Consider the following 22,801-nt stretch of genomic DNA (forward strand, 5'->3'; position numbering starts at 1 on the left):
GTTATTATATCTAAAAATATAGATTATTTCAGTTGATGGGTTAAAAACAGTTTTAACATCTCTTAATGGGATGAAGAAAATGAGCTTAATAATGACTAATGATGGATATATTGTTTTCTTTGAGAAAAGAAATTACATACACTGTGCAAACACTTTTTCATCACAGTAACTATCAATGAATTTCACAAATCCAAGTGAGGATGTCATTATTTATTCAGTGCTTTAATTTCAGGTACAAACAGAAGGTTTACGGGGTGAGAAGGTGAGCAGTTGTTTAACAGTTTCACTGAAAGCAGATTGTTACTGCAGCATGAAGATCCAGGCACCAATATAAAAATATCCCTCACAAAATATGCTGTTTATGAATAATTTGGTGTATTTGGTCTCTGGAAAATGTAGCTTTGTGCATGAAAAGTAAGTGAAATATGGCATTTTATGAAAATTGGAATTATAAAACTAACCAATATTGATATCAGTAAATGGAAATAATGGATTGAAGAGAATATATTAATTTGCTTAATCAAATGCATGATAAACTACCCAACTAAATGTATAGAAAGGATCTCATGTCGGACTCGTGCCTTTATAAGTTTTAAAGTTTAAGCTTGTATTGAAAAGTTTGATGATTCATTTCACTAATGTTTCACTATTACTGTAATAAAACTTGTTTGTTTGACCTGTTTCAGGGTGAGCCTGGACCACAAGGGCCTCCAGGTGCTGAAGGACATCCAGGGCCTCCTGTAAGGATCCTGATTTATTATTTCCTTCCGTCCACTTTCCTCCTGTTTAACTTTTGATAGTTGCTGTTGTTTGAAAACCCACAATCAGATGCAATGCTCAACAATTTATTAACATGCCAGTTTTGCGGTTTTAATTTTTGGTGATTTATTCCTCAGGGTCCTCCTGGTGAACAAGGTTTACCCGGTAACCCTGGAGAATTTGGCCAGAGGGTAAGAATTTCATTTTGTTGGGAGGGTGTCAGAATATCACCTTACTGTACCGGGGGAGGATCAGTTCACCTGATGATTGTTTTATCTTTGCATCATCTGACTTTCTGTTTCCAGCTCTAACCACAGGACACAGATAGAGCTGTGCCCCATGGTTAGATGTCATGTGAGGAGCAGCGTGTTTCTTTGTTCTTATTACATTGCCAAATTGTATTTTTGGTTTTATGTAACTCAGCAATTTTAAACTAAATTACAGTGGAACTCGGACACATTTTGTTTTTTCACCTTACTTTTGAATATGGCATTGACAGTTTTAGCAACTGAGTGAATACACGTACTTTAAACTCACAGGAAGTGTTTCAGCTTGAAAATGACATTCAGTTCAATTCATTTCAGTTCAAATCAAATTTTTTATGTAGCTCAAAATCACAACAAGTCGTGATGCATTGCTCAGGGGGGGCATCTGATTGTTGCTCTGTGTAGTTGTAGGGTCTTCACCGTGCCTTCAGGTGTCTGTTATGATTTGGTGCAAAATAAATAAAATTGAATTAAACTGAATCTGCTGCAACAGGTTGGGCGTGAGGGAGGGGAGACAACGACAAAAGGGGGGCAATGATGAGGCCTCAGAGGATTAACACCTTCAGGACACAGGCAATCTATCTATGGTTTAGAGTAGGGGTTTGGATCTAGCTAATTCAGGAAGAAACCTCCGGCAGAACCAGGCTCAGGGAGGGGCGGGGCCATCTGCCGCAACCAGTTGGGGTGAGAGAAGGAAGACAGGATAAAGACATGCTGTGGAATAGAGACAGAGATTAATAACATATGATTCAATGCAGAGAGGTCTATTAACACATAGTGAGTGAGAAAGGCGACTGAAGAAAAAACACTCAATGGGAATCCCCCAGCAGACTACACCTGTTGCAGCATAACTAAGGGAGGATTCAAGGTCATCTGACTAAATGCTTTCAGAGGTCTAAGTCATCATCAGTCACGATCCCAATCCTAGCTTTAAACTCAAACCCCAGCCGGATATTTTGGAGAAAACCAAAAAACGAATTTTTTGCAAAACGTACTGAGCATAATAGCCTCCCTTTTCTTTGATTACTGCTTTGCACACTCTTGGCATTCTCTCGATGAGCTTCATGAGGTCATCACCTCAAATGGTTTTCCAACAGTCTTGAAGGAGTTCTCAGAGATGTTGAGCACTTGTTGGCCCTTTTGCCTTCATTCTGCCTCCATTTCATCCCAAACCATCTTGACTGGGTTTAGGTCAGGTGACTGTAGAGGCCAGGCCATCTGGCACAGCACTCCAGCACTCCCCTCCTTGCTCCAAATAGCCCTTACACAGCCTCAAGTGTGTATATGGCGTCATTGTCCTGTTGAAAAATAAATAATGGTCCGATTAAACGCAAACTGGATGGGATGCATGTCGCTGCAGCATGCTGTGGTAGCCATGCTGGGTCAGTGTGCCTTCAATTTTGTATAAATCCCAACAATGTCACCAGCAAAGCATCCCCACACCATCACACCTCCTCCTCCATGCTTCACGGTGGGAACCATGCATGTAGAGACCATCCGTTCACCTTATCTGCTTCACACAAAGACACGACGGGTGGAACCAGAGATCTCAAACTGGGACTCATCACACCAAAGCGCAGATTTCCATTGATGCAAACAAATCTCTTCTGCTTGTTGCTTTTAATTAATGGTTTCTTAGCAGCTATTTGAGCATAAAGGCCTGATTCACACAGTCTCCTCTGTACAGTTGATGTAGAGATGTGACTGCTACTGGACCTTTGTGTGGCATTTATCTGGGCTCGAATCTAATCTGAGCCTAATTCTGAGGCTGGTGACTCAGATGAATTTATCCCAAACAGCAGAGGTGACTCTTGGGCTTCCTCTCCTGGATCAGTCCTCATGTGAGCCAGTTTCATCATAGCGCTCCATGGTTTTTGCGACTGCACTTGGGGACACATTCAGCGTTTTATCAATTTTCCAGACAGACTGACCTTCAGTGCTTGAATTAATGATGGACTGTCGTTTCTCTTTACTTAGCTGATTGGTTCTTGACATAATATGGATTTTAACAGTTGTCAAATAGGGCTGTCAGCTGTGTACCAACCTGACACAACACAACTGATGGTCCCAGCCCCATTAAGAAGGCAAGAAATCCCACAAACGAACCCTTACAAGCCACACCTGTGAGGTGAAAACCGTTTCAGGTGACTGCATCATGAAGCTCATTGAGAGAAGGTCATGGGTTTGCAGCGCTGTCAACAAAACAAAGGGTGGCTACTTTGAGGAATCTAAAATATAAGACATATTTAGAGTTACTTAATTATGTTTATATATTGCTAGGAAGTAGTAAAAATAAAGACAAATCATTAAACTAGAAGGTGTGTCCAAACTTTGCACTTTACTATAAATCATATACAAATACACTGGTAGTGTACACATATATTCTGATAGAGTAAGGATAGGGTTAAGGTTATGAGCAATGATACATCATGACCAATACTGCATCATTATGATATTCAGTAACATTCACAAATAAACAAACTAACAAACATAAATCAGTAAAAAAATATTTTATGTGATTAATATTATCCTTACCACATTTTGAGAATTTCTTAAAAAGAAATCATTTGCAAGGATTTCATGAGAAAAACTGTAACTTATATTTTTTGGCTGTTTAGTCCCTAACCTATCGTGTTCCAGCTGGATTATTTTGATTTTATATGGAATCAAGAAAGATGCTGTTTATTCTTCATGCTAGTCAGAGCCTATGCTGTAGCTTTTATCAGTGCTCTCTAACAACTCGTCCCATGTGTCTCGTATATTTCTTCCTCTCTCTTTCTCAACACTGGTTCTATTACACAGCAGTTTGTAATTAAAACAGACACAGTAGTTCTACATAATTTGTTCCTCCAAAACATTAACAAAGACATTGACCTCCTCTCCCCTCCCTTCTCTACTGGGAGTAATGAACTTCTTATCAGCAGTATGTGACTTTGTCATTGCTCAGCTGGGTAACACAGTCAAGCCAAACCTTGTCAAAAGACAAACTCTCTACCTCCAAAATATTTATGCTTAAACAGCATTAATAAAACAGCCACACTGGGTTTATGTTTCAGAATATGTAGAAAACATCCCTCTATGTAGCCTTGTTTTTTTTATGATATCAGTGGAAGTCCTGCTGAAGTACTTTGCAGCTTCATGGGGTACTTTCCAAGAGAGTCATGCAGAAAAACAGACTGTGAGAAGTTTGACCTATTTTTTTTCTTCAGGTTTTGGATTGTTAAACCCACTCTGAAGATTCACAGGGAGACAGTCTGTGTGTGTGTGTGTGTGTGTGTGTGTGTGTGTGTGTGTGTGTGTGTGTGTGTAGGTGAGGGAGTTAAAGCTAGGCTCTGAGCTGTGATAATGGGTTGGCCTCGCCTCCACTATTGCCAGTGCTAATAGAGTTGGCCATATGGTTGAGTAGGTATAGATTGAGCTGCTTTCACCTCCACTGCTGAAAAGCAGTCATCAGTTGTCTGGTTTCAGTGCTGCTGAGTCCTGTTTCTTCACCTTTATCCTTATATGATCGCTGATTGAAGCCTGGAATGCTGACTGACTATCTTAAAGGACTGAAGAGGATTAACAAACAAACTTATTAAGAAAAATCTGGCAGCATGTAGTTTTATGTGAAAGCAAGAGAAACAACAGCAATCATCACAAAAGGCTTTTAAAAAAAAAAAAAAAGATTAAAACTGTAAAGTTTTGTGAAAAATTATTCTACATAGTGAGAATAATGATATTTCATTAATAAATCATGAAGTAAATGTGTGATTTAAGTATAATTTGACCATAGCTTTAATGGGAAAATGTGAGTTGCCCCAAAACGAATGTTTCTCAGTTACACCATCGGTTTTCTTCCACTTATCATCATCAGGGTGTGTGGGGCCTGTTTTAGCTACGACAGGGCGATAGGCGTGGTACACCCTGGATGGTCACTAGTCTAACACATAAAGACAGAGAACTATTCACACTCACATTCACATCTATGAGCAATTTGGAATCACCAATTAACAGAACCACACTAACATGTCTTTGTGCTGTGGGAGGACGCCAGAGTATCCGGAAAGACTCTGACCAGATGGTGGAGTCAAACTCAGGCACTTCTTGCAGTGAGGCCACTACGCCACCGTGCTGCCCTACACATAACAGCTAGAACCCATAACAATTTCACATCTTGGTTTTGTTAATACAAACATACCTTCTAGACAGCGCTGGGGTCATTACCTAGTAAAAGTAATGTATTACACATGTTACTTTTCTTAAAAGTAATGCTGTACGTTACTCATTTACTCCCAGAACAAGTAATTTGTTACAGTCCGTCTTGTTACTCCATAAAATAATCGTAAATAATTTTCTTTTATTGTTACATTCATTATTTCTTATTAAATGTAATGTCCATATCTCCTCTGTAGACCTATCCATCATTTTCTTATAAAGTGAAATCAGCTGACTGTATCCCAATGTTTGTTTAAATTGTATTTTTTTCTTTCTGTATGCCTGGCATGCCGATAACTGAAAATCCTGTAGAATGCAGCTAATGACGTAATTGTAACTGGAATGCAATTTCTGAATTTAGTACAGTAATGTGTTAAATAAATCAAATTGTTACATTGTTACATTTAACATGTTACTTTTTACACTTTTTTACACCCAACATGACTATGAGATTTTACCTATCTACAGCGATACGGCCCAAAGTAAAGTCAGTTCAATTCAATTTTATTTATACAGCGCTAAATGACAACATCAAGGCGCTTTATATTGTAAGGTAGACACTACAATAATACATACAGAGAAAAACCCCCTATGAGCAAGCACTTTGGCGACAGTGGGAAGGAAAAACTCCCTTTTAACAGGAAGAAACCTCCGGCAGAACCAGGCTCAGGGAGGGGCGGGGTCAGTAAAATGAAATGCTGTCTACTGGATTAGTGTTGCTCAACCTTCCCACATAAAAGCAGATGGATACACTAATGTTTAAGGAACAGCTTCTCAACTTGTAAAATGAGACCATCAGAGGAGCATAGGCAGAGACGACATCATTGTCATCAGCAGCTTACTGAAGTTTAACCAAAATCTCTGAGCTTTCTATTTTCCCTGTAATATTTACCAAGTTTATCATTTCTAGAAAGCATCACAAATGAAAGAGGCTCGACTAAAATATTCCCATTTTTATTTCCCAGTTTTATGGTCTGAAAGCTGTTTTCAAGATTGCTGTGTTTGAAGAATAGCTCAGAGTACTGCACTCTGAACTCCAAAGTTTCTAAACCCCTCAGTAGCAAATATAAGCTCACATTTCTCAGATGTTACTAAGACAATTGTGTGCTGATTATTTTATTATTGTTACCATTTGTTCATGTCATTGTTCTATTTATACTGTTATCTTATAGGGAAGGAAAGGTGAAGGTGGACTCCCAGGGGTGGATGGCCTTCCTGGACCTGCTGTAAGAACAATTTGGATTTTGCAGCATGCACGAGAGATGTGCAGACCGAATGTATTTACCCATGTGTAAATTCTAGTAAAAATACAGCATTATTATAAAAACAAAGCTACAAAAAGTTGTAATAGTATAAAAGATGAACGTAGCTACAGTGATGGTGTGTGAAGTCCCATTCTGAAGCCCTGAGATGGGTCTGACAATGAGCACATCCTGGAAAAATCTCCTATCTGACACTGACTGAATGACGGAAATGAATGAGCAAATGGACGACTATGTAAATATAAGTACACTTCTAAGCTTTTTTGTAACCACAGCTATCGCCCCCTGGTGGCCCTTTAAAAAGAAATTTTTAGACGTGGACCATCTTCTATACTGTCTGTGAATGCAATACATTTTTTAAACAAATATATATTACTTTACAAAAAATTACTAGAAATGAACTTCCAGATTCGTATTTTAATACAGCATTCATATGCTGTATTAAAATACGTGTAAATCTCCCCCAGTCTAAATAATCCTGACAAAATGTTGCCTCATTTTGTACAATTTCAATTCCTACTCTATTTTCAACAATTGCAATAATGCAAATATGAAGTAGTGTCTATAAAAAAGTCTTGAGATTAGCATCATTTTGATTTGTTGGTGAGCCATCGCTCTCTGGTGGACAGGACTCGGTGCTGGATGAAATATGTCCATTGAGACTGCCGTACTAACCAAATCTTCTTTTTCAGCCACAGCTAGACATACAGTACATATTAACCCTACTTGTATTCATGGATGAGACCAGCCAGCATTACCTCGACCCTAACAGTTACATGTGAGCAGCATAGAGGCTCACAAAAAAGCAGCTTCCCACCAGGCTTTTCTTAAATGAGTCCCAAGTTTCTAGCTCATACAGTCTTTAAAAATAACATGGAAATCAAAAATCACAATATGTTGGGAAAAGCATCTTTTGTTTATGTTGCTTTGGAAAAACGTAATACTCATTTTAAGTTGCCATAGCATCATCCTCTATGTAGCTCTGTTTACATTGATGTGTTGTTTATGAACATCTTATGTCAGTGCTTCCTGTAAGGCCCCGATGACCTCTCACGGAGAACTGAGGAGGAATATTTTGCTATTTAAATTATGTGGGCTGCTCAATATTTGTTGTGGTCCACAAAGCACAAAATTGCTGCAGTGCTCTCAAAGGTCTCTTCATTGTATGTTTTAATAGAGAGAAAATAAACAGGCTAAATTAAAGCCAACAGGTTATACCAATTAATTTCTCAAATTGCTCCCTGTAGCCAAACAGACATGTCCCCTGTGTTCAAGCACTAGCCAAGGTTGAATTGGTGGTAAACTGAGCTGCAATACTCCCCTCTAGTGGCTGCTTGGCGCTAATGATTTGAACTTTGCCTTCTGGAAAATTATATGATTAAAATTTAAAATGAATTCAAATTTAGAGATTTAGAGAAAAGAAAACAAGGTCTTGGCACATTGCCCGATCTATTTCATTAAACACCTAAATAACTGTGTATATGATCAAGTCAACTTTTTCCAGACGTTTTAAAAATTATTTTTCAGGGTCCTCAGGGTCCACCTGGACCACCAGGAAACCAAGGAAACACTGGACCTCCTGTAAGTGACTGACATTTAGAAAGGAAAGTCTTTATTTTTGCTCATAAGATTTAGCAGTGAAGGAAGATTTGCTTCAAAACATGATGAGATGCCTTTGTGTTTTTTCTCTCACCGGAAGGGTCTGCCAGGTGAAATTGGATTTCCAGGCAAACAGGGAGAGGCTGGAAAACCTGTGAGTTAACCTTTTGAGGGCTTAAATAAAAACTTCATGCTGGTACTTATAATGCCAAGTGTTTGTTGGTAGTTCCTCTGTGTGTGTGTCACCGAACGTCAGCATCTGGTGTCTGATTTTCAAAGGGTATTCCTGGTAAAGATGGCCTGGATGGTGTTCCTGGAAGTGACGGTGCCATGGTGAGTGAAACTTTTAGATTTGCCTACGATGAACAAACGTTAAAGGTGTGCTAATCAAAATGGTTACGGTTAGCTTATTGTTTGTTTCACAATTCCAAACGTTTCTATGTTTTGTTCCCTCTCACTCTGCAGATCAGCCTTGTTTCCAGCAGCAGATTAGACATTTACAGTTAGAAACTTTAGAAACTTGCTAACTGATAAAGCAAATAGCTAATGAGCAGTTTTTGGCATTCAAACTATTAAGTAAGGAAGTAATTAAAACTTTATTTGTATATCACTTTGCCACAGTGGCAAAAGCTCTGTCTCCTTTGGTTCTCAGCCTTGTATGATGCATGACAAGTAGACCCTGATTACATGACCTAAGAGACCTGCTGGGGACATAGGGATGTAGAAGTTCAATGATGTAGGCAGGTGCTTGTCCATGAAGAGCTCTATAAGTCAGTACCAGAATCTTGAAATGGACTCTGAATTCAATGGGGAGCCAGTGCGGCTGTATGAGCAACAGTGTCACGTGTGATTACTTAGATGTTTCGGTCAGAAGTCTTGCTGCAGCGTTTTGAACAATCTGTAGACGCTCCAAAGAGTTTTTGTTTAAACATGTAAACAGTGAATTACAGCAGTCCAGTCGTGATGAAATGAAAGCATGAATGACAATCTCCAGTTCAGTGAGAGATACAATAGGGCTTAGTTTAGAAATGTTCCTTAAGTGATAAAAACAGGACCAAACCAGAGATTTGACGTGAACATCCAGAGTGAGAGCCAGGTCAAAAATGACCCCTAGGGTCCTGATAGACGATTTCACAAATGTTGCAAGGGGACCAAGAGCATTCATTATCTTAGGCACGTGTCTATCAGGGGCACATACAAGGACAGTCTTTCCTTCTTCAAGTTAGAGGAAGTTGTCAGCCATCCAAACGTTAATGGAATCTAAGCACTCATTCAAAATCTGTAGCTTAGAAACATCTTGGCTTAAAAGAAACTGGATATCGTCTGCGTAGACATGCTGAAGGGGAAGTAGATATGTTAAGAACAATAAAGAACAATAAACTCTGAGTCTATTTGTGAGGAATTTGTGAAAAAATAACAAATCTTGAGAGGTTTTATTTGGTAAATACTTGTGCCAACACAAAAAGCTTCAGAGAAATACCGATGTTGCTTTTTGTCCGCTAGAATTGAAAACTAGACAACTCTTTGCTAACATGTTAGTAATTTCATCTACGTAAGGCCAGACATGAATAATAGTCTTAATGTATGTTAGTCATATTTTTGTGGTGTTCTTCCACATAATCTCTGAAGAAAAAAAACCTTTACATGTATTCACTGTGACCCCTTAATGTTGGTGAGTCTCTAAGCTACAAGCTAGCAACAAGGAAGGGTTTTGGTTCTCAGGCTTTTACCATTTTACCATTTCTTTCAGGTAATTATGAACCAAGTTTGAGTGTCAGCATAACTAAACCACAGAATATACTGGAAAAAAATCTTGGAGCATATATTCTTAACTGATATAAGTAAAGATAATTTTCCATTTAGCCTTCAGGATATACGCTATATTGACAAAAATATTAGCCCACACCTCAGGTGTTTCCAGTCCCATTGGCACAGGTGTATAAAGTCAAGCCATGCATGCAGTAATGGAGTCTGCCTTTGCAAACATTTGTGAAAGAATATATGGTTCTAAGGAGCTTGTTGAATTTGAGTACGATGCTGTAAGACGAGCCCACCATCGCTCAGCTGTAAGTGGTATTGCAAAGTGGAAGCATTTAGGGTCCACAGCTGGGTTTACCGAGTGCAGAGGTGTACAGTCGTCAACACTTTAAAAAGTCATTAACAGTTTGCTGACTGAAGTCCAAGCTCAAAACCACCGGCATTAACAAAAGCACAAATATGTGCACTGAAAGCTTTGTGGCTGGGCTGCGATAGCTAAGCAGCTTTTGCAGGTGGTAACAGTCATACTGGCCTTTTGGACTTAAAAGTGACACAGCTAGTACCATGTGCACCATCTTTTGATGTCAGAATAGCTTTAATTCCTTGTGGCATATTTTGAAGAAGGCAGTGGATAGAAGGTAGATTTACACTTCCATGTTTTTATACCAAATTCTGACCCTACCATCCGAATGTCACGGCAGAAATTCAGACTCATTAGATCAGGTAACGTTTTCACAATCCTCTGTGATCTAGTTTGGTGAGCCCGTGTGAACTGTAGTTTCCTGTTCTTAGCTGACAGGACTGGTCTCCTGCTGCTTTAATCCTTCTGCACCAAAGGTTTGACATGTTGTGCGTTCAGAGATTCTCTTCTCTGATACCTTAGTTGTAATAATTGGTTATTTGAATTACATTTACAGCACTTTTTGTACATCTTTTTGTAAATTATCCTACTCAACATGTCTTTGAATCTGAATGTGTTATTTTTAATAACTGTAGAGCACTCTAAATTTGCCCCATACACTCTTATTTATTGTTTTTTATGTTATATTCTTTACGTTTGTGTGAATCTGTATGCTCCACCTGGCTATCACTTTGCTCCTGGAACACATTTTCCCAGTGAAGGACCATAAAGGTTATTTCCATTCTATTCCATTAACTCAAAGCAATCTGGCGATTCTGCTCTGACAACAAGAAGATATTTTAAACAAGACAATTTTTTTCTTTTTTAGATCATTCTTTGTAAACCATGCAGATGGTTATGTGGGAAAATCCCAGTAGATCAGCAGTGTGTGAAATACTCCGACCAGCCCATCTGGCACCAATAACCAGGCCACGTTCACAGTTGCTTGAATCACCTTTCTTCCCCATTCTGATGCTCAGTTTAAACTTCAGCAGGTTGTCTTGACTACATGGCTTAATGCAGTGAGGTGCTTCCAGGTTATTGGCTGGTTTGATATTTGCATTAACAAGCAGTTGAACGATGCTAACCAACCACACTCCATCCATAAATATATGGGTGTATTATTTAGCACATTCTGTTAATTAGCGCTAAGCTACAGGCTAATAAAATACTGTAATTTTTCTCACCACACCTGAAGCACAAGCTTCTTGGATGGGCTGTATCATGTCATTTGCCTGATAATTACATTACATTGCAAACTCTCCAACAGCAGAAACACAGTGGAACTGAATTAGCAAAGATGAGGCCAGGCAGATAGCTACAAGCTACAGCTACGTGTGTTGGGACACTTATCAATTAAAGAAGCCATATTCATAAATTTAGTTAAATTTTACGTCTTTGCTGTGTCCGCATGGATGAGAAAAGATAAAATGACAAAGCAAAACAAATCCAAAATCACAAAATCTCAGAAAACAAGTCTATTCTTCTCTTTTTACCGTTGCTGCAAATCTCAGGGCTTTGGTACATTTGATTGGGAGACTCTTCACATCGAGTGAGACTCTGTGCAGAGTTGTGTGTGTTGTGGCTGTTGGGCAACTTTGGAGGCGAGCTCCAGGCTGCTCATCCGAACTCTGCTTCCTCATAAAAGAAAAGTTGCACAGAAACCACAAGCAAACTTTAAAAAATATGTTTTGGTTGGTAAACAGTGGGCTCATTGGTGCCACGGGGCTGGTGATATGCCTGGAAAATGCTTTTGGCTGGGACGAGTTTTGCAAGTATGACATCTAAATTATAATCTTGTGTCTCTAAAGGGGCTCAGGGGCGAGCGTGGAGCAGATGGTTTTCCTGGCAAGCCTGGACCCAAGGTGACGTGATTAACCTTACCCAGAAATACACTGAGCTTGTGCTTGTTGTGTTATTTATTCAGAAAACCGCCATGTTAACAAGTGCGTTTTCTCTGCAGGGCGACGAAGGGCCTCCTGGACCAAGAGGACCTCCAGGGGAGAGAGTGAGCTCACAGTTGCCTTCGTTTTTGTTTATTTGGCATTTGGATTTTATGGGATACATTTTATTTTGGCATATTTTTTGAAATGTTTAATTTTTTTTCCAGGGGGAAGCTGGTGCTCCTGGACAGCTAGGTACTGCTGGAGCACGAGGTGACCGAGGCGTGCCGGTAAGCTTCTCAAAGCTTTCACAGTCATTCACAGCTATATCTCTGATTTACTTCTGCAAACAAGGGGCACTGTCCTTACCTCACTTTTGTACATTATGTAACCATTTCTATTAAAGTCAGCTCCAGTAAAATGAATGTCCCTAATTGGACTGGGTGACCTCCTGGGAACCCTTGGGGCCCGTTGGTTGTTCCCAGATGCCATTTTGAGACCGACTGACTTTCCAATTATAAAGTTCTTACTTCCCTGTATTAATATGCATTAATATGCCCTATGACAGCTGGGATAGGCTCCAGCGCCCCCCGCGACCCTGAAAAGGATAAGCGGAAGCGAATGGATGGATGGATGAATATCTGAGATCTGTTTTAAAAAATGAATATTTTGTTTCCCATAGGGAGAGAGAGGACAGACAGGACCAGTTGGGCCAAAAGGTGAAAAAGGCGACAAGGTAAAAAAACAAAAATCTGGAACCACTTTTATATTTTGGACACCTTAATAAAGTGAAGGAATAGGAGGAACGCTGCTGCATTTGTCTCACTAATGGTCGTCCTGCAGTATTAGCTGTAATAAGGTAATTAGCATCCAGACTCTGAACATATTGTCTCCTGCCTCAGGGTGAAGTGGGAGCTATGGGACCGCCGGGCATTCCGGGAAATGTGAGTAATATTTCTGCTGTTTGTGTGCGTGTTAACTGTAATAGAGTGCAGATGTGGTGAGATGTCACCTGCTTTCTTCTTCACAGGTTGCAAACGTCATTCCTGAGCCTGGTGAACCTGTGAGTACGCTTCTTCTATTTCACAAACTCCAGAATCAAATCCGTGAAGAATGGCTGTTTTTTGTTTCTTTCTTTCAATTTGCTTGATTTAAAAAAAAAAATAAACATGTTTACATATTATATACCACCGATCAGACAGAACATTCGACACCTGACAGGTGAGGCAGATAACACTGATTATCTTTTCATCGTGGCAGCTGTTAATGGGTGGGATACATTAGGAACCAAGTGAACATTTTAGAAAAAGGAAAAATGGGCAAGTGTAAGGATTTGAGCGAGTGTGACGAGGGCCAGATTATGACGACTGTGTCAGAGCGTCTCCATAACTGCAGCTCTTGTGGGGTGTTCCTGGTCTGCAGTGGTCAGTGTCTATCAAATGTGGTTCAAGGAAGGAACAGTGGTGAAGCAGTGACAGGGCCATGGACTGTCCTGTTTGTTGCCACAAAGCAAAACTGGTTTAGGAATGGTTCCGGGAGCACAACAATGACTTTGAAGCATCGACTTGACCTTCAAATTCCCCAGAACTCAGTTCAGCCGAGCATCTGTTGGATGTCCTGGATAAATAAGGCTGATTCATGGAGACGCTACCTCACAACTTGCACAACTTAAAGTATTTGTTGGTGACATCTTGGTAACAAATACCTCATCACACCTTCAGCACATGTTCAGGGGTCTAGTAGAGTCCATGCCTCACCGAGGTCTGTTTTGGCAGAAAAAAGGGGGAAAGACACAACCTTAGGCAGGTGGTCATAATGCCTGATCAGTATAAACACTGTTCTTACTCTTCTCATCTTCTGCATTTTTGCCATTTATTTCATTGCTTGTTTTTACCTTAAGGGGAGACCTGGAGAGAAAGGAGAGAAAGGGGAACAAGGGAAACCAGGAGAGATGGTGAGTTTAGTTTTCACTTCCTCTTTTTACATAACCAAGCTTCAACCAGCAATACGCTCAGGATCCCACTAGGTGCCAGTAGAGATTTGACGTTGCTGCAGCGAGGATGTCCTGTTACAGTGAGAGAGCTCCCGAGACTTCCCTTAATTGGCTAAGTAAATTAAATATTTGACACTGTCATGCAGTGCCCTGAATCTCTGTTCTCTCTGCTTTGCTGATATATTGTATATTAGGTGCAGCAGAACAGAGTGCACTGGTATATTTAGCATTAAATAGGCAACATGAATTATGTGCTGGAATTAACAGACTCATATTCTTAAGGCAGCATATGACAGTAAGTCTTAAGTCTTCATCTAGGATCATCACTATTCTTCATTCGTTTTTAGAGTAGCCCTTTTAACGCTTTAAGAGAAATGTTTTAATATATTTTTAAATTGATGCATCTTCTCTGTAGGGTCCAAGAGGACTACCTGGTGAACAAGGTTTTAAGGGACCACCTGGACTACCGGTACAAAGCTTGTTATCTCCTCACTCGTTTTAAGCTACAGTCATTCCGACTGGAATATCTCTGATTAGCTGCTTTGCTTCCAGGGCCCAAAGGGTGAGACTGGACTCACTGGAGAGACTGGGCGTGTTGGAGACCCAGTAAGTAGTTCCATCTAACAGGATTCACTTTTTAACACCAAGCGCTACGTTTTCTGTACGATAGAGGATGACGATGACCTCTGTGTTTCTACCAGGGTCCACCTGGCGTAGCTGGCCTTCAGGGTCCCCGTGGACTACCAGGAAGTGTGGTTAGTCTTTTCTTTCTGATCATTTATGTCTGTTGCAAGTGCTTCCTATGACTTTATACTACACATTATTAAATTAAGCTAAGAATTATTTTTATGTTTTAGGGCATACCGGGAATTATTGGGCCTCCAGGTCCAGCTGGACAAAGAGGAGACAAGGTCAGTCACTTATGTTTAAAATCCATGAGTGTGTTTGGTGGGTGTGATTTGACAGGATCAGGACTTTGCTGAGACTGGTATTGGCAGAGAAACAGACTGCTGAGAAAAAGAGTGACCTTGTATGTCCTCCATCATTGTTTCAGTTTGTGAATTCATTTGAATCCTGCTGCAGCAGCTACATGTAGGAGTAGCAATTCAGAGCTCTTTGTACTCTCTCTGCAGTTTTAATATGAAGGACAAGGTGTATAATAATTATAAGACTGAGATTTAAAATAATAAATGATCATACATAGAATTGAATTTGACTACTTTCAGAATCCAGAGCAACAGAAAAAAAAAGTATCTGAGGCATCTGCTTTGCTGACTTGAGAGACAAAAGCAGAATCTTTTTATTCCATTATTTATTTTAGGGGGAACCTGGAAAACCAGGACAACAAGGTCTCGCAGGACCACATGGAGAGCCTGGTTTGCCTGGACCTCCTGGACTACCAGGGAAGGGGAAAGATGGACAAAATGTAAGGCACAGCTATGTTATTTACTGAATGTTTACCATAGTTCATCCTACAAATATAATGATATTTAAAGTCATTTAATACAATATCATATTATAGGACAGTGCCACAATTATGATTAGAATAGATCAACTTGTCTGGATTTCAGCCCTTCTGTATCACATTAAGATTTTTTTCATCTCCATCACCATGGCAGCTGTATCCATCTCTTATACTGTCAAAGGCTACACCATGGAGCCAGCTAACACAAGTTAGAAAGAGGACAAACAAAAACAAAAAACACCTAAAATTAGAGCACAGGCTCTTTGTAAGGGCTTTATTACATAGCATCCATAAAATTTTTCCAATAATTCAAATGAAATGGTCAGAATGGCACAAACACAGACAAGAGGTGTAGCCGACTGCTACTGGCTACACCCACCCGAGGACAAAATTAGCTCTAAAGATGTGCATGACCGGCTTGTAAACAAGTTTTCAAGGCTGAAGTTGGTATTTGAATGTTGGAGGCTGACTCACTTTTGCAGCCAACCTCAAGTGGCCTTTAGAAGAACTGCAATTTTAAGGAATTTTGCATAGAATTTTTATTCATTTTTCCTATTTGTTATTCCTAAGCAGTTTACCTTCAGCTGCTTTAAAGTTTGGGAGAATTATCCTGGTGAACACTGCCAAACCATATTATTTTCTCTTTTTATTTGATTATTATTTGACACTTGGCAAATCTTATGAAGTCTATCTGCATTTTAACAACAGAAATGTATGCTTATCGAGGTTAGGATTACCTCTCCCGTGTGACTGTGCCTCAGAACAGTCTTTTGTATTTCCACATGTGTTCTGCTTGTAAACATCTCCTTGCCTGTTGAACCGCAGCGTAATATGAGCACTTGTATGAGGCAGAAAACAAGCCTGAGTAGGCACATTTTGTGCTGGAGCTCAACATGTGTCTTCATCATTTTTCACCGTGATCCAAACATGTGGCCGTCCTGCTGACGGGGCAGAGCAAACAGGAAGGACATTGTTAAGACATATAACATTAAAACAGCAGAGGGGCACAACGGATTTGCCTCACAGCAGTTTTCACTCCCCTTTTTTTTCTTTTTACTTCTTTTACAGCTGCCAGGTGCGGCCCTGAGGCCTCGATACAGTCACGTGCATGAAGAATAGGAGCTCTTTGTGGACCATAAATGATTTATTCAAAGATGTTTAATTGCAATATTTTGGTTAATAACCAATTTTATTTGTGGTATTACAGGGAGACCCGGGGCCACAGGGAATCCAAGGACCCCCAGGGCTGAAGGTAATGTCATTTCAGAAGTTTGTAAGAGTTTTCTAGGTCTCCTCAGCTGCTCCGGTTTATCATGCACAGGTGCTCCTTTGTTGATGTGGAAAAACGTTCTTTTTTTTTTTAGTTGTTGTTGCCCGAATGAGGAAAAAAACAATTCATCTTTGTAGAAAGCAGCAAAAGCAATTCCCGTGTCCACTGCTCTGTGACCGTCGCTCTGATTATGACTGCCTCTTTGTTGTGAAGAGCTTGATGTGAAAGTTTCAGCACGCGTGAGGCTGGGAAGGGGCATTTGGTGGATTTATGGTGTCAAACTGCTCACCCTCATCACCGAGACGTTTTCTCTTCTGACTACAGAAATGTCTTAGATTGTATTTGTTTTATTCATTTTTTCCCCCAGTCACTCAGAAAAAAGTTGTATTTCTGGGTTTGGCAATCATTGCTGAATGCAGTGCGCCAGAACCTTAGCTAAACATACTGGCAGCTGGAGGGTGAAATAAATTTAGCTTTTTCTTTTCGTCCCAGGGTCAACCAGGGTCAAGAGGAGAACCTGGGTTACCAGGGGACAGGGGTCCTGCAGGAGAAGGCAAAGTAGGACAAATGGTACGTACACCACGCCACAGTGATCCTTTTGACCTTCAGATCACTGGTAACCCGTCTAAGTTAGTGTTGTTGGTTTTTTTTTTGGTTTTTTTTGTTTTTTTGCCTGTCCCATTTGGCTCTTTTGCCATCAGAATTATTGTCTAAAGGCAAAAAAAGATGCCCAAATGGATTTACTTTACCAAATTGACCATCCCAGCCTTGCCGTAATGGTCCATTTGATCAATCAATCAATCAATCAAAGCTTTATTCGTCACATGCAGGTTGCCCTGCAGTGAAATGGGACCCCCCCCGACCTTACACATATAGCACAAACATTACATGGGGATACAGGTCGGAGATTGGTAGAATCAGAGAAAAACATTGAAATGTACACTACAGTGGGGAAGTACAAGAGGAAAAAAGAGACCCCTACTCATGCTGTGCTTCCATGGTAGGACAGCATGAGAACAGGAAACAAAAAAACTCCTTTGCACAAAAAAGCACATAAATGTCCACAGCACAACATTGTGAAGACATGACAAGCCACAGGGGTGGGTGGGGGGTGAGGAGTAATCCGAAGAAACACAGCAGCCATCCTGCACAGCGCTATCATTCCAGCGCGGCACACAGACCCGCCGTGTTCCCTCGCCGGAAACAAGCATCGAAGGCGTTGGAAAGGGAGGGGGGATGAGTGAGTGCCTATCAGTGTAAGTGTATGTGTGTGCGTGTCCATAGTTCAGCGGAGACAGTGATTCACCTTTTATTGTTTATTTTATTTTCACTTACTGAATACGGGACAGACTTGACTGGGGGAAAGAAGGGGAGAAAGAAAGAGGGAAAGAGAAACAGCTGAGAAGAGGGACGGGGGAGAAGGGCAAAAGACAAAAACCAACAGAACGGGCAGAGAAAAAAAAATGCATATATCAATCACCTGGATCACCTGCTGAGAAAGAAAAAAGAAAACAAGCAGAAGAGAACAAGAGTAATAGAATAAACAACATCACAATGATATATGGGAATATGACAGTAAATACTAAATGTTAAACATTATTGTGCAGCACATAAGATCAACAGAACACAGTGTGCTTTGAGGTAGGAGCCAAAAAGGGTGTAGTTTGTGGGTGTGATCACCCGTGTGTACACCTGTGAGCATGGACGCGTTTGTTTTTTGTTTTTTAAAAGGTTCCTTCATGTAATGATCTGCTAGAGGGTGTAGGGGGGCCACAGCCCCGTCCTCCAGGGCATGAAGCAGGTATGGAGGAGATCAAAACTCCAGACATCCAGAGGCCCCCAGAACACAAGAGACCAAGGAAGACCAACAGAGGGGCAGCCGCGCCACTGTCCCAGAAAGAGCTGAGGAGAGTCCCAGATGAGGGGTCACTCAGCAGCCGCGGAGCAGAAGCCAGGGGGAGTTGCAGTGACGCGCCCGTGAGCTCCACCGGCAGCCAGCCGTGCCTGAGTGACCGAGCCCCAGGCCGAGAGGCCGGGGGCACCCCACCTCCGAAGTGGCCCGAGCGAGCCCCAGGCTCCAGGCCCCGATAAGCGGCCGCCAAGGAGTGAGCCGGTGTGTACCCGGACGCCCATCCCCGGACACAAAGAACCACCAATGCACCGATGTCTGAGGGTGTCTGCCACTGGTGGGGGGAGATAGGTCTCCAAACCTTGGAGGGCCTGAGATGTCCCCAGAGAGGTGGCGCCTGACACCCAACCTGACATATAGACACAGACATACAGGCACACACAGACACAAACATCCATTCCCACCCTCATGCTCTCATATGCACTTACTCCACACTCAACCAACGTGGAGACAGACATAAAGAGACGCTGTACACACGATCACACTCCCAAAGCGTACTCTACAAACCGGGTCTAGGTACTCTTGCCCCTGGAGGGGGGAACTGCACCCAGACCCAGGTGGTGTTACCCTTTTCCCTGCGGTGGGGGGAGGCAGACCGCCCCGACTCCGCAGCAGCAGGAAGGCCCCACACTCCAGACCGCAGTCGGACGGCCAACTCCTCCTAGCCCCCCGGCTCCAGCAGGCCGCAGAGAAAGGGGGTGAGAGAAGACTCCAAACCTCCCTCCACCCGCTCATTGTAGTGTTGATGCATGTGTGTTTTAAGGTGCATTTAAAACCCAGGAGGGCATGGAGCTACCTGCCAGAGAGCAGCAGGTAAGCGCATGGTCCCTCCTGCTAGCCCTCAATGTCTACGTGTATTCAAACCCCACCACAGAGAAAACTGCACCCACCCCACCATCCACTCATCTTCCAGACTACATAAGACAATAAACACCCAGGCTGAGATCTTCCTCCACCTCTCCTGTATCTCCCCCTCCTGCAGAGGGAGCTCCTGAGGAGAGGAAAGCTCCTGCAAGATGTGACAATCTTCCCCACCAGTTGAAGAGCCCCCCAGGTGGCTCGATGCGCCGGCGGCAGAGTGTTGTTAATGCCCATCGTATTTTTGTTTAATTTTTTTTCTCTGCTTGCAAGCACCAAAGATAAACTCTAATGCCAAAATATGTAACACTTTACTGGAAATGTAACATCTCATCGTCTAGATCCTGAAGATTTACAATGTTGCTTTAACGTTAGCCACAAATTTCACCATGACTCTTGTTTACAGGGACCTCCAGGACAAACTGGACCATCTGGACCTGTGGTGAATATTTACTGAAGCATTTTTTAAATAACTCCATGCTATTATTGTATCGTCTTTAACGTGCATTTCTGGGTTTAAGGGTTTGAGGGGTCCACCAGGTGTTGCTGGTCCTCAAGGCCCAGCAGGTCACAATGTAAGTCCAACACTGAAATATTTACTCATAAATAAGTTCATATATGCTTCACTTGTCTTGACTTGTATAACTCTCTGCAGTGAACCACAGTTTTGGTGGATGCTGATGCATGCCTGTGATCTTCAGCTGATAGAAAATGTAATGTGTGGCTTTTTCTCCAAATGTAGGGTCTGCCAGGAAGGCCAGGAGAAAAGGGCTCACCAGGAGAGCCTGTAAGTACACACAGCGAGAGAACACCAGGCTACATCAGAGCTTCTGTTTCTCCAGCTGTTTGCTTAGTTTTAGTGCATGCATTAAATATAAAGCGGGATATGAGAACACTTTGTCCTGTCACTATCACTAGGATCATGTGAGTTATCAGAGCAATTTTTGTTGGTCGCAGCTTTTTTTCATGAAAAGGTTCTAAAAAGGCCTAAGCTTAGCAGCTTAATATGTTTCTCAGACTTTAACATGACACAAAATAGACATAAAATGAGAGCAATATTGGAGAGAGACTAAATTACTACTCAGATTGCTGTTTGAGCATGCTCGGGAGTTTGGAAAACTACATGCAGTGTATGGGGGTTTCAAAGTAAGTACAAAACATCAGGCCTGTTGCTCGTCGGTCTAAAACCTTGGTTTGCATCCAGCTCTTGTTTGATGGCCACACGCTGACTGCAGTGACTGATTGTGGGGGTGTCAGCGAGCTTCCTCTGAAGGTTTTTCAGGTGTAGCTGTACAGCAAGGATGAGGGAACTTAGTCATTGAGGAGGGGCTCAGAGTAGTTTGGGTGGTTTGGGCATCTTATGTGTCCTCTCTGCCTTGACGTCACCTCAGTATCTTACCAGAAGACCTGGAGGCCATGACCTGGGCTCCTCTGCTTAGACTGCCACCCCCACGACCTGGACCCAAATAACTGGCAGGAAACAGATGCACGGCTGAATGGATGTTGCTTTGTGTTAACATGTTCATCCTACCAACTTTATAAGGCTACATTTTATTCTCGTTAAAGATTAAAGTCAACCTTAGAGTGTCACTAATGTAAATGGTCAGCTTCTGGCTGCAGCTCGGGGAAATGGGAATAAAACTCTGGAATCTAGTTTTAAAGTTGAAGTTGGAAATCTTGAGAGTCCACTAGAACGCAGAATTCATTTTGGAGCAAGATGTTTATATTCTATATATATATGATACTTTTTTTGGACACAATTTTGGCTTGTGCACAGATCCCTTGATGTTACTTTGTTTCCATTAACTCATTTATTTTCTGTCTCCCAGGGAAAAGCCCCAGACTTTGACCCAAAGGTAAGAAGCCATTATTTGATATGATTTGATATATGGATCATTTGATGACAGCGTGTCTGTGCCATCTTTAGGAGTTTTGCTCAGACTGCCCTGCAGGACCACCGGGACCACCTGGACTCCCAGGAATCCCAGGAGATAAAGGACAACAGGGACCTGCTGGGAAAAATGGAGAAGATGGATACCAAGTGGGTCAAAGTTATTAACATGTCATAATTAAAGTGAATGACCTCACTTCACTTCTCTTGCCTAAAGTCTATTATAATGTAAAAGCATGTATTTAAGCACATTTTATAAAGTGTGTGTTTGCTGCCCTGTGTGAGTCATGAGGTCAGAGCCTCGCCATCCGTCACCTGCTGTGACGGATGGCGAGGCTCTGTCTGCATCATTAGCTCGGCCTCCTCTGGGGGGTAGCGGTGAGCGATTAGCAACCAGCGACGGTGCTCGCCACTGTTGGCTCGGACAGAGACTGATGGTCTGCTGTGTCACTGCAGGGCCCGCCAGGACTAGCCGGACCTCCAGGGGCCCCCGGAGCCGATGGAGGAAAGGCATGTGTGCTCACTTACTGCCAAACTTATTAGCTGCTTCAATCAGTTATTTTTTTTTTTTTTACATCATTCAGACGTTAGGGAGATATTTTGAACTTTATTTTCTCAAGCCTAACGTTTTTCCAACCAAATGCTTTTCTCTTTTTGTCACCACAGGGTGTAAAAGGTGATCGAGGACCTGCTGGAAACCCCGGAGACAAAGGGGACAAGGTGTGTTTTTCCACTGTGACATTTCCAACCTTCCTCTCGCTGTGTTTGAAGAAACATCCAATGCAAAGTCTTCAGCTCGATTTTAATGACCATTATCTGTTTAATAGGGTCACCCGGGGCCTCCTGGTCATCCAGGTCCTCCTGGATTAATGGGTACACCTGTAAGTCGATGTTTCAGCCTTGTTTACAACATTGTCAGAATACGTGAAAAGTGAATATTGACCTCCACTGACATCGTCTCTTCCTCTTCAGGGTAACGATGGGTTGCCTGGGCCTGCGGGCCCCCCAGGACCCCCTGGAGAAAAGGTCGGTTAGCACCCTGTGTACTTTCTGCTCAGAGAGCCCATTACCCATGTGTCATTATTGTACAACCCGCTTCCCTCTAGCGTGTAGGTCACCGTCCTGTGCCGTAATAATGGCTATTAATCATTTCTTTTTTGTTGGTGACCCGTTTTTGTGTTTGTTTTCACCAGGGCAAAGAGGGTCTCAAAGGAATCCAGGGACCACCAGGGCTTCCTGGCTTGATAGTAAGAAAAATCATGAGAACGTAAAGCATCATGAATATGCAGTT

The 22,801-nt window shown here is 41.8% G+C and overlaps 1 protein-coding gene across 3 annotated transcripts in view; it reads left to right on the top strand.

Annotated features, from left to right (window-relative positions):
* col22a1 (collagen, type XXII, alpha 1) overlaps nt 1-22,801 on the top strand; it is a 69,665-nt gene that overhangs the window by 29,121 nt on the left and 17,743 nt on the right. For all 3 annotated transcript variants that reach the window (XM_086280174.1, XM_086280172.1, XM_086280173.1), the window contains 31 exons: nt 233-262; nt 687-740; nt 897-950; nt 6,395-6,448; nt 8,012-8,065; nt 8,184-8,237; nt 8,363-8,416; nt 12,053-12,106; nt 12,205-12,249; nt 12,352-12,414; nt 12,807-12,860; nt 13,027-13,068; nt 13,155-13,187; nt 14,025-14,078; nt 14,533-14,586; nt 14,670-14,723; nt 14,819-14,872; nt 14,975-15,028; nt 15,439-15,543; nt 16,790-16,834; nt 17,345-17,422; nt 20,026-20,061; nt 20,141-20,194; nt 20,362-20,406; nt 21,449-21,475; nt 21,547-21,660; nt 21,967-22,020; nt 22,177-22,230; nt 22,338-22,391; nt 22,483-22,536; nt 22,704-22,757. In XM_086280174.1, the coding sequence (XP_086136300.1) occupies nt 233-262; nt 687-740; nt 897-950; nt 6,395-6,448; nt 8,012-8,065; nt 8,184-8,237; nt 8,363-8,416; nt 12,053-12,106; nt 12,205-12,249; nt 12,352-12,414; nt 12,807-12,860; nt 13,027-13,068; nt 13,155-13,187; nt 14,025-14,078; nt 14,533-14,586; nt 14,670-14,723; nt 14,819-14,872; nt 14,975-15,028; nt 15,439-15,543; nt 16,790-16,834; nt 17,345-17,422; nt 20,026-20,061; nt 20,141-20,194; nt 20,362-20,406; nt 21,449-21,475; nt 21,547-21,660; nt 21,967-22,020; nt 22,177-22,230; nt 22,338-22,391; nt 22,483-22,536; nt 22,704-22,757 (1,689 nt within the window). The remainder of the gene's footprint in view (nt 1-232; nt 263-686; nt 741-896; nt 951-6,394; nt 6,449-8,011; nt 8,066-8,183; nt 8,238-8,362; nt 8,417-12,052; nt 12,107-12,204; nt 12,250-12,351; nt 12,415-12,806; nt 12,861-13,026; nt 13,069-13,154; nt 13,188-14,024; nt 14,079-14,532; nt 14,587-14,669; nt 14,724-14,818; nt 14,873-14,974; nt 15,029-15,438; nt 15,544-16,789; nt 16,835-17,344; nt 17,423-20,025; nt 20,062-20,140; nt 20,195-20,361; nt 20,407-21,448; nt 21,476-21,546; nt 21,661-21,966; nt 22,021-22,176; nt 22,231-22,337; nt 22,392-22,482; nt 22,537-22,703; nt 22,758-22,801) is intronic.

The sequence above is a fragment of the Aulonocara sp. 'chitande type north' Nkhata Bay genome, linkage group LG22, assembly GCF_057382095.1.
Source record: "Aulonocara sp. 'chitande type north' Nkhata Bay isolate Kocher_YH1m ecotype deep benthic linkage group LG22, A_spYH_male_GT1.1, whole genome shotgun sequence".
NCBI lineage: Eukaryota > Metazoa > Chordata > Actinopteri > Cichliformes > Cichlidae > Aulonocara > Aulonocara sp. 'chitande type north' Nkhata Bay.